This window comes from Thermobia domestica, chromosome 8, assembly GCF_964235325.1.
Source record: "Thermobia domestica chromosome 8, izTheDome1.hap1.1, whole genome shotgun sequence".
NCBI lineage: Eukaryota > Metazoa > Arthropoda > Insecta > Zygentoma > Lepismatidae > Thermobia > Thermobia domestica.
This window is the reverse complement of record NC_137461.1, coordinates 22,039,404-22,051,453: the sequence shown is the minus strand read 5'-3', so window position 1 is coordinate 22,051,453 and position 12,050 is coordinate 22,039,404. Positions and strand designations below refer to the sequence as shown.

The window sequence follows — 12,050 nt, the reverse complement described above, 5'->3', positions numbered from 1 at the left end:
ATATCTAGCTTTGTTTGAACTTGGGTAGGCTGAGAACTCATCAACCTACCCTCGTATGTAATTTTCAGTAAGCATAAGTGCAATATATAGAATTGCATAAGAGTATAATTGCATCCCAGTTATTGCATTATAAATTATGTGTGTCCAGAAGTACATACACAGCCATTACAGTGTACAATCCGTATTCCAAAGTAAGTTCGCTTGAAATATATTATATATATATAATCGTAAAGTTCTCTCCTGAAGTAACGAAATACATTCGTTGTTCATTCGGAAGTAACTGAGAAAGAGAAAATCTTTTTTGAGTTTTACGTCCCACAGTTATGCATGTAGGCGACAGGAAACGGTGAAGGTGAGAAATGAATAAAATGGTGGAGTGAAGAAAGTGTGAGGAAACGGGAGAATCCCAAGAAAACCCACGCACACAGTGTTTGTCCACCACGAAGCTCGCTTGGCGTAAGCGGTTATCGAACCAGGGACCCCACGCACCGTAGGTGAACGCTCTATCACTGAGCTACCGCGGCCCAACTGGAAAAAGGAAATGAAGAAAGAAATAGACAAGCGGTTCTTATCAGTATTTTCTAAACTGTGAAATTTAATTTAGAATTCAAAGTATGTGTACTCTCGTACATAGGCACAATCACAGTTGGATTCGCCGGTGAGGTCATAGATTGTTTGATAGTGAATTAATAGCGTGAGTCAAAGAGTTAATAAATATTTGACTGTGTAAAAGATCGGAAACAATAGTGTTTGGATTCGATGAGCTGACCACCTATCATTCGATTGAGTCGCGCCATTATCGGTCAGAGCTCTGGAACTGCTTCGCCTTAATTAAAAAATAAAATTTACCTATAAAATTACTTTTAATAAATAAATTTCAGTTTTTAATTAAGTTAAATCTTAAATGTATAGTGTTTCTCTTGCTTTAGTGGAATCCTATCCTGTTTCATTAATATTCTGTTTGAACTTGAATTACTGCAGACTTCGTGCGAATTAATCAGTTTGTCTTACAGAAAATGAACTTGATGGCAGTACATTGACTAACTGAAATGCTTTGAATATATATATATATATATATATATATATATATATATATATATATATATATATAAACAAGCAAAGAAAGAAAGAATTGTAAACCATTTTAGATAATCGAACCTGTAATCATCATTTCTTGTGATCTGTTGTATTAAGCGAAGTGTGTAATTTCGAGAGCCTGTCTTCTAATGGTTGTTGCTCGTTTGTTTTTTGTTGTAGGTCCCTAAACATGGAGCAGGAAGCTCGTGAGAGGGAGAAAGAGAAGGAGAGAGCGAAAAGCCTGACAGGTTTATCCAGTAGTGGAGCTGTTGGGGAAAATAGTAAGTAAGCGAGCAATCCACGCAGCATTCCATTTTGTAAGCCACATCTTGGTTGCATATGGAACCAGAAAAGTTTAGCTCTAAAACAATTTGGATTTATTTATTTATTTACTTTGCATAGTTGTAGGAAGATTATATTAATATTTAGGCTTGTATAGTCGCCAGCGAAAGTACGTACCAAAGCGTTACATGTTACTGAATATATTACTCCTAAATGGACAGCCCAATAGAAATTAATGAAAAATGCGAGTACATCTATCGATATGAATAATTATTGTTTCTATGTGAAGGAAAAACTAATGCACGGTTCAGTTTGTTCCGAAAGATGTGTGTGGAGAAATTATACACCTTGCTGGCGTTTGCACTAAACTCTAATTATTCCAGTCGAGTAGTATTTGCTAATGATCAATGGCAGATGAGCATTATAAACGAAAATTGTTTAAAGTGAGCATTCATCTTTGCAATGTGCATCGTGTAGTACTTAATGACATTTGCAAAGTTTAACTATGTGAGTAGGGTAAGCTGTGGTGAGATCCTTAACGCGAGCGAGGTATTACTTAAATAATAATCTAAGGTGTGTGTATATATTTATATATATATATATATATATATATATATATATATATATATATATATATATATTTAAATATCATTTTGGGTTATTGAGTTGAGTTGATTTTAACGTCTTTTTCAGCACCGAGGCTATATGAGATGTGGACCTACTGATTAACGTGGAATCTGAACCAAATGAGCTCCCGCCGGGAATCGAACCTGGGTCTCCCGAGCCAAAGGCGTTTACGCTAACCGCTTAGCCACAAAGGAGCTCAACTTTTGAGTTATTAATAAAGAGAGCATGAAGCACGAACATAAAACAAAAGCTTAGATATTAATGGTGATAGAAGGATCTAAAAAAAAGAAGTCTGTTTTATGGCTTCTTGAATAAAGAATTAAGAAAAAGACATTATTAAATGTTTCGTGTGAAGTATTGTAGTTTATGTGGCAGAAACATGAACACTGCGCAAAAACATAAAAAAACTAAGGCTTTCGAAATGTAGGCGTGGAGAAGAATGGAAAAAATAACTACGTTGAATGGACAACAAATGAAGTCTTCGGAATAGTTGAGAAGAAAAGAACAATTTTAGATGCACTTAAAAAGAGGAAGAGAAAATCTTTAGAACATACTGTATCATGAAAGATGTGACAGAGTACGAAGACAGGAAAAGGAGAAAAGGGGCGAAAAAACTGATTGGACGTTATTAAAACAAGCTTTCCACGTAAGGACAAAGAACTATCTTAGGACCGTGGTGCATGCAAGCATCTCAGTTTGTGAGAAGTGATTTGCCAACAGTGGCAAAATACCTATAATGATATTATTCATATACTAACTTGCAGCCATTTCTTCTGTCCGGTAGATAAAAATGCCCAGGGGCAAGAGCAAACGTCAGTCACGTACTCCTTTTTAAAGTAAATTGGAAATGTACGGTTAGAGCAACGACAGAAATAAACGGGTACGAGCAAGGACAGTAAAGGGTGAGACGGGAAAAAAATGTTGAAATATAGTTGGGGTGTAGGAGTGGTAATGGATCTATGCGTGTTATACCTGCAAAACCATTGATGTCTTGTTTCCCTTTACCTCTGTCATTATCAGAGCCTTCACCTTTACCGAGTGTATAAAAGGTAAGTTTATGGTAACGCATTCGATCGCTATCAAAAAAAAAAAAAAAAAAAAGTCTTTGTGTTGACTTATAGAGTGGATGTTGTGAATGTGAGCAGTCCGAAAATTGAGGTCTTTTGGGAGGGCTACATTCATACCCTTTCCAACATTGGCTATATAAGCCAAATAAATCAACAGTGTATTACAAAAGGTGTCCGTATATCAAAGAAATGAATCAACGCTGTGTTGAATTGCTACAAAGTTGACAACTCTGCTATTGTTGGCCCCTTCAATATTGGGTATCGTAGATATCGGAAACCCGGCCATACCCCTGATGTAGTACAAAAAGTACGTTCCTTGGTGCGACGTGAAAACCCAGTCTTATAAAAAACAGTAGGAAGGGCAGTACAACGTTCCGCGCGACCGTAAATCGATGATTGTTCCGTATCTCACATATCATGGAGAGGAAGTACGAATAGTATCATGAAGGGAACAAGTGGAAGTTTGTAGTTACTCTGGACGGGGCATAGATGTATCTGCAAGAATGTAATAAAAAGAGGGTCGTCTTCTATCATCATGTCATTGCAGAGGTCATTCTGACTGAATACATGAATTCATGTAAGCTTTCCACCCGGCTTTATTATTGGTGATTTCTGCTATACTGTCGAACTTTCGCTACTCAGTGGACACAAAGGCTAAAAACCAAAGCAGCTTATCACCAGACGAACATTATGTAGCCACTATACCATAATCATATTCCATCTCGGTATCGCAGTGACACATGTGTTATTCACCAGGACAAGGTGTCCTGTCATACAGCGAAGTCAGCGAAGAAGTATGAAGTGAATAGCACGTGAAATTACTCGTGTGTAATCTCTTTTACAAACATACGTGAAAAATCACTTGGTGCTTCCTCGATTATTTTTTGTAAATTCTCGTTGTTGAAACGAGCGGTGGGCATTGACAGACGCGAACACTGAACGGTCTTTCGAAAGTCCGTGAATAGGAAAGAACGTATTTGATCAAACCATGCTTCAACGCAGTCTTCTTCAGTGGAAACTAAGATTCAGGGCGATAGCAAATAGACAAAGCTTGTACATCGAGTACAACCGCTATTGGCGCTGTGGTATTTCTTAAGCTGAAAAGGGTGCTAAATTTGTTACCATAAACCGGAAATGATATTAGGATAAGGAAACTATGACGTCATAGAACATAGTTGTAAAAACATTTGCAGTATTTTATTTGTATTAGGTTGTTTAAGTAGTTAATATTACATTTTGAACTGTGATTGAAAACTGCAAGTTTGAAGAAATACGAAATATTTTAAATTCGAAGCAGAAGTAAAATAACTTGAAAAGCATTCCCAAATGTCAAAAAAAAAAAAAAAAAAATCAGAAACTAAGAATTCTCGTAGTTAATTTTAGTATTCCACCAGACCGCAGAATGAGTGTTCGAAGATGTCAGACCACAAAAGAACATTCGGTATTGGCGTATCTGGCAATAAGAAATATAACTTTTTCAGAAACTAGAGGCTATGCGATACATTTGTTATATTGCTAGTCCTTATCCTAATACGAGGAGTGATCAGAAAGTAAGGTTACAAAGCCTGTAGTGAAATGTGTGTGTATATATTATTTCATACAACCAATACAGCCAACAGATAGTAGACTACATACACAGGTTATTTTTCGACATAGTCTCCATATCGGTTGAGGCTCTTGTCGCATCATGGGATGAGTTTGAATATTTCCTCCTGGTAAAAATCTTGTCCTTACGTGTTAAACCACACTGTCACGAAGTGTTTCACCTCGTCTTAAGCAAAGAGACAGCCTCTTAGGTGCTCATTCAAGTTCGGGAACAGCTGAAAGTCGCTTGGAGCGAGGTTCCGGGCTGTAGAGAGAGTAGTCAATGAAATCCCAGCGAAATTGCTTCAACAGCGTGGTAGTCGTCTGTGCGGGCACGTGTTGTTGTGAAGGAAACTTTCAACAGCATTCTGTGACATGCTGACGACATTACACTCTCTCCGTAAACCTCTACCAGCTGTTGGTGAATTTCAGCCGCGGTTGCATGTTTTGCCCACACAAATCGAATAACTAAGCGGATTTCTTCGCAGGACTTTACTTGCAACTAACGCCGTAGGTGGCGGGTGGCTGAAACTCTGCCCAGTTGCCAACTCCATGTATTAAAATTACAGCACACTCCTCATTTCTCTTTAACATACGAAACTCCAGAAATATTGGTTTTGTAACCTTAGTTTTTGATCTTCCCTCGTAATACGTAAAAGAACGTGTATATGTGTCTATAATAAGATTTTCGCATAGAAAAAAAATCACCTATAGCTATCAGATTTTGTACACAGATGGATCTTACCAGATTAATTGCGTACGAAGAAGTTTTTTCGATTTTCGAGTCAGGATGAATTGAGAGAGTAACACGTACTGGAGGTTTATAAAGTATACATTCTCAGAAGCTCATAAGTTAGACAACCCTACTCTGCTGTAATGCATAGGGTTCAGTCCATACTAAGAATGAGCATTTTTTCTAATTATATAAAAATACGTTTATATATGAATGTTTAGTTACTCGTCACTAAAATGTAGCACTATCTGTGCATTGACCCACTAAGATTTGTAGCTGCAAAAATAAGTAAACTTTTTGAGGCTGAAATAAACGAAAAAATTAGAGGAACATCACGTGTGCAATTTATGAATCAAAGGGCTTTGTGAAAGAAGAGTGCATCCCACATTTACAGCTTTGAGAGAAAAAAACAGTTAAGGTTTTCAAGACAGGTAATAGTGCGTGGATAAGTTGTAGATAGGAAATCAGGCAAGGTTTGGCGTATCCCATTGCAAGGAAGTTCAAACCACAAATAATAGATGGCATCAGCTTTTATGTAATGCATAAAAAACAATTTCTGAGAGGAGTAGGATAGATCTTTCTTCCATCAGGCCCTTCAATTAATTTGGGGATGTGCAGATAGTAATATACAGTTTATTTCGAAACAACACGGACAGCGTTTGAGAGGTGATTCCTAACACCAACATAAGACGAAAAGTATAGACCAACCTGGGTGCACAAATGCTTCCTTTCGGAGTTATAGGCTGTCGAAAACATGAAAAAATTAACTTGAAGAGATTACAATTTAAATACGATTCTGGATGAAGTCTATTGCAACTTTGTTGTCTAATGACTAATAAAGTATTCTATTCTATTCTATCCTATTCTATGCCCATAGCTCCAAAAGTATGGGATCTACCGTAGCCGGGTCAAGACATCACTTAGGAACTAGTATGTACTCTATCGAAATATCCATCCTAAGGTACTCACGCATCATTTTTTGTAGAGGGAGTTTGGCTGCAGTTATATAATTTAAAGTACTCATCAACTACCTTTATAAAAATTTGCGAAAATACCGCAGGATTTTGAAACTTGGATATTTGGATAAGGGCACATACTAGTTCCTAAATAAAGTTTTATCCGACCACGATAGGTCCCATAGTATTGGAGCTATGGGCGTTTAAAGTTAATTTGTTTTTCATGTTTTCCGCAGCCTATAACTCCAAAAGGAAGCATTTGTGCACCCAGGGTCAGGAATTACCTCCCAAACGTTGTGTTCTTTTGAAACACCCTGTATACATTTATGGTCATGTCAGGGATAGAACTGGCTTATGCAGACAGTAGATATTAATTTAAATTCCTGAATGCGAGGAAAATTGGAGTATAATATTTCTGCTAGCTCATTATAGCTTGCTGAATGGTTCGTCTGTAATTGCATTCTCAATTGATGGTGATAATTAAGATCCTCAGAAATACAGCTACATAGACAATGCATTCTGTCAGACAGAGTTGAACGTATCTTAACTGACAAATTATTGTAATTTATCAGAATGCGGAAGCGTTGGGTTATGGTAGGCATAAGGTTGATGGAGTTGATCTTTTGTGCAATGCAGAGCCTAGTTCGTTTCCACCCATCAGCAGTAGGTCAGGATAAACGAATGCACTTGTGCATTACTTTGTAGAGTCTGTATTAAAAAATAGCACATTTTATATACCGCTTCTATATACAAGAATGTTGTTTTCTTTTTCGGTGACGACAGTTAAATATAAAGCCAGCCCAAATACATATTCGTGTTATATGTACGAGGAATTCTACATATATTTTGGAAATGTAGGCTAAAGAGAACGGGTGATAAATTAAGCTGAATAATAATTGAAGAGTATGTGGAATGAAATAGTGGGGGGGGGGAGGATACGGAAAATTCAAGTAATCCCATCACAAATTTCAGGCTAGAATCAAACCATGGATTATTTGCACTGAAAAATTACAGCGTTATTTTACAAAATATTTTTCAGCTATTTACAAATAGGGTTATAAATCGTACTGAAGAGTTGCGTAATTCAGGTACAGAATATCCAGAGATAATTAATCTATGGAAAGTATAGAAATCTTTGGTTTATTTCATGATTATATCCGTATGTACGGTATTTATGCACTACAAAACTCAAATGACAAAATGAACGTTTTGCTGCAAAAATCGTCTTTGTTCCAAGAAAATATTTAAAGTTGCCTAAATATCACTGTTCTTGATTTCATTTATTTACGTATATTTATAAATTGTAAATTCGTTAATGGACTTTCAGTCACATTTCCGTTACTTATTTTGCGCAAGTTTATACAAGGTGTCTTAGTGTCTTAGGAGGAAGAGGTAATACTTTGGGAAATGGTAGTATGGATGATTCTAAGCAAAAAGGTTCATATGAACATGGATCCTAATATCAACGGTTTCAGACCTACAGGTTGTGAACCATTTTTGACTTTATATTTTTTTATTACTCGCCCTGTATTTTTTCTACGGAGATGAGACATAGCGGATTTAGAAGGTGATGGAATGGCCTTTCCAAAGGTATGCAACATGGGGCAGTGTTGTCTTTGGAAGGGAAGCTATTGAGGGAAACTTGAAAAAGCTAAGGTTATTTAAAGAAATTGGATGACAACACTGATTCTCAAATATCCCTCAATAACTTCTTCGAACAACAACAGTGTCACATATTGCATACCGTTGAAAAGGCCATTCAATCACTTTTTAAATCCGCTTTGTCATATCTCTGTAGAATAAATACAGGGTAAGCAATAAGCAACATGAAGTCAAAAATAGTTCACAACCTATAGCTCTCAAACCGTTGAGATTAGGACCCCATGTTCATATGAACTTTTTTTTTTTTCTTAGAATCACCCATACTCCAATTTTCCGAAGTATTGCCCCTTCATCCTGGGATACCCTGTATATAAAATAATCCTGTTCCATGTGATAAATGTGTTAAAGTAGATTTTTAAAAAGGAAAACAGAAATTGTATTATGATGTCAAGTATTAATGCTGAACTACTTTTGTTGTTGGTGTTGGCAAAGTTGCTATATTCTATGAATTATTACCGTTGCTGGCAACTAGTTCTGTTAATTCGAGTATCGGAATACTGAAAACGAATATTCATATAATTTTAACAGCATTGCTGTAAACAAAGTAGTACTGAGTAAAATATATTCCCCGGGAGGCTATTTTGACGTTTTTCCTTGTTCTGTTTTTCTTATTCTTTTTCTTAAGTGGCAAATAGTTTATCAATCTCTTCGTTTTATTTTTTGAAGTTCCCAATACTTGTCCAGACTCATTTGCAAGACCGGCTGCATGATATACGGTGTTGTCACAATACTGTCGTGGAGGAGTTAAATGCAGTTAGAAGTATGACAACTAAATACCGAAAGTTTCCATTGAACGACAGTAGCCTAATTTAATTGGTTGGTAGACGCGGTTGATGCCTTCTACATACACTATAGGAATAGGCAGAATTGCAGTGGATCAGCATGTATTCAGGTGTTGTAGCAGCTCAACCAAAATTTTCCACGGACAGTCAGTGGAATTAAATCTCGCAAACTCTGGCCAGATGGAGCATCGTTCATCAACTTTGTAACCAACTGTGGTTTAAAAATCAGATATACTTGTAAATTTAGTTCAATTGTGTTATTTCTTATCCTATTTATGTTATTAGCATTATTTTATTTAAGGGTTCGACACAATAACTAATAATATTTGGTACACAGTACTCGTGTTAATTTACACTATATTGAACAGTTGGTTCTTCTTTATAATTGTTACTAGTTGCTGTATAGTATTTGTGTTGAATAGCTAGCAAAGATCTTACCAAGTGTCCAGGAATTAAATATTCTATCAAACTGTTAACTTTCGTTTCGTTAGCAAATACGTTACAAATTTCGTCATTGTTTTGAGAAGTCAGAATTTCATTCACTATTTTTTCTCAGAAGGATTAGAGAGAAAGGTAGAAACCTACCCGTATGTCCCCAGTTTAGCTGCCAACGACATGTATCATAGACAGCGCACAGAAACTGTTTGATAGAGTTTTTTAATTTTTTTGATACAAGAAATCTTTCGTGTTTAAATTGCTCTTCGTATCTTATTTTATACGATACTTGCTAGAAATGTTTCTGAAATATCGTAAAAAACAAAACGGTACTTGAAATGAATATCGTGAAATTAAGAGGACCAATTTCGAGTGGCATTTCTTTTACATCAATATAGTAAGTTATAGAGCAGCAGTATGAAAAATACTTAGAGCAGCTAGCAAACAAAAATTTGGCTCCGATATGAAGATTTGAACACACTCCAAATATGCACGATGATATTATTTATTGTTTTATTGTTTAAACACTTAAAATACAAAATTTTCTACTACTGTAGGAAAGAATTCTGAATAAGTGCAGTATATTACAGTGCAAAGTCTCCTTAATGTCCTAGCAACTATTTTATTTCAAAACTTTGAGATTTTCGAAATTATTATAGTTTCAAATTTCAATTATTTTTAAAAAAATATTTTAATTATCTTTACCACAATAATAGTAATAATCATAAAATTTTCTAAATAAGAAACTTTCGTTCTAAATTGGATTCCACTGAATGGTTGAATTTTATTTTCTTTTCGTAGTAGAACCTTGTGGAACGTGCGGCTGGTCAGTGCGATCCTTTATATATCCTAGAGGGAAGTATTGAATATTAGTTAATGTTTGGTGTTGTGCAAATGTTCTGTGATTTAACTTTTCATATAACTTTTAATTTTTTATTCACTTTATATTAAAATTCGCGATATATATTTATATCCTGAATTTGCATGTTCTAGTGTTGAAATTACTTTCTTCAATTACTGCAGTGTGCGGATAAACAACGCCGCCAAACTTCGTGAGCATTTTTGTAGTACTTCGGAAATGAAAAACAGCTTTGAAGCATAGCTTCACATAAATCCAGTTTGTAAGTCGACAAATTAGAATTTTGAGAGGGAGGGGCGAAGAAGACTACAATTAACGGACGATATCAAAACAGAAAAAGCATACATGAGTACGAAGAAGTTAGAAAACTGTAGAGCATGGAAGCTTCCCAGTTGCAGCAAGTGACCTGCCAATAATGGCAGAATACCTATAACAGAGTGTCTATCGGTCACGAAAGTCATGAAAAAGTCACAAAATCAGCAAACGGCATGAAAGTCAAATTTAGCTTTTGGGTCACGAATATATTTTTTTTTTTTTATCTGTACAAATATAAACACAGACTAGAAAATTGTTTTCTATAAAGCGTCAAAATTCACCACTAAAAATGTCTTGATGATGGGCTTTAGACGCTACTAAATCGCAAGCAAAGCATTCTTCTATCGCACGCATGAAAATTGGGCCTAATTTGCACCTAAATTTACTGTCGATAATGTTAGGAAATTTTATGGTTCGGTAAAGAAAAGGTCACGAAAAAGTCACGGAATTTCATTTTGGAATTTTAGTAGACACCCTGTATAATGATCCAAGGTACTGTCTATCGTTTCAAGTTCTTTCTAAACCATGGTGTTATATGCATTACCGTTAACAGCGTTTCTGATAAAGTGACTTGACTCTTTTAAAATCTTTTCCTGTAAGAAGGTCTTGGAAACTCTGTAAAGCGGTAGTGAGTATGTGATATCTCTTCCATCAGTCAGAAGAAGTCGGATCGTACACAACACTAGGGGAATTAAGAAAGCCAAACCTTTAACGTTGTCTTTATTGTGGAGTTTTGAGAAGTTAAGGAAGTTTGAATTGAATTTTAGGTGTGAAATTTCGAATAAACTATACTTTTTTTTTTTTTTTTTTTTTCAAATTTTAGTAGAAACTGTACACTGATTTATTGCGAAGGCAGAGTTGAGACATTGAAAGGTTTATTACATTTTGCGTGTGAAATAGCTCGTACAAAACTTTCGCGGAAATGATGCTAACGTAAATATATAATTCTTCGTTCCATGACTTTTATTTTTGGTCTTTTAAAACTTGATTTATTATTAGTGCTGTTAATTATCTGGCTTGGATGTGAGCACTACATTTCTCGCCTCTCTAGATAGCTTCAATCTCTCTTCGTTAAGCTTTTGTATTTTACGTTCCTTTGCAGCACCTAGGTTATGAAGGATAGTGCCTACTATTAACATCGTCTCCGAACCACGAGCGTAGCGTGAATTTAGTGCGGTTGGCAGATGAGTAGATCATGCAAGATGAAGCTTTAGAGTATAGGTCGTTCCCCACCACATTCTCTCCTTCAAGCGAGGTGAATTGAGGCGTTAGATGCAAAGTGGCATAAGTCAGTTTTCAGACATTGTGGGATGCTGAAACTTTTTATTAGAATCGATATAGAAAAAGTGGACAAAATCGGTTCTTTGTAGTGCCATCGTTTGGCCTGTGACCTGGTCTTTTAACTCAGAGATACGCAACGTTGCCATTCAACAGGTTATGGTTTCAAGTTCACGGAAATGACTTCATCTCATCAAAAAAAAAAAAAAAAAAAGCCACGCCACTTTGCCATCCAACGCCTCAATTAATCTGATCGGTTCCGACTTCCCACTAACTTCGTGTTTTTTATTTATCACTCCGCCTAAGTATGTAAATTTCGTTGCCTGCTCTTAAACCATTACTAAGAGATTTAGCGTGGCGTGAGATCGTAGTGCATGAAAAATTCTCGATGTG

General features: G+C 35.9%; 1 protein-coding gene across 1 annotated transcript in view; it reads left to right on the top strand.

The window, feature by feature from the left end:
- Positions 1–12,050, top strand: part of SppL (signal peptide peptidase-like protein) — a 159,265-nt gene that overhangs the window by 104,335 nt on the left and 42,880 nt on the right. Inside the window, exon 3 of the mRNA XM_081768243.1 lies at positions 1,258–1,358. Within this exon, the coding sequence (XP_081624369.1) occupies positions 1,258–1,358 (101 nt within the window). The remainder of the gene's footprint in view (positions 1–1,257; positions 1,359–12,050) is intronic.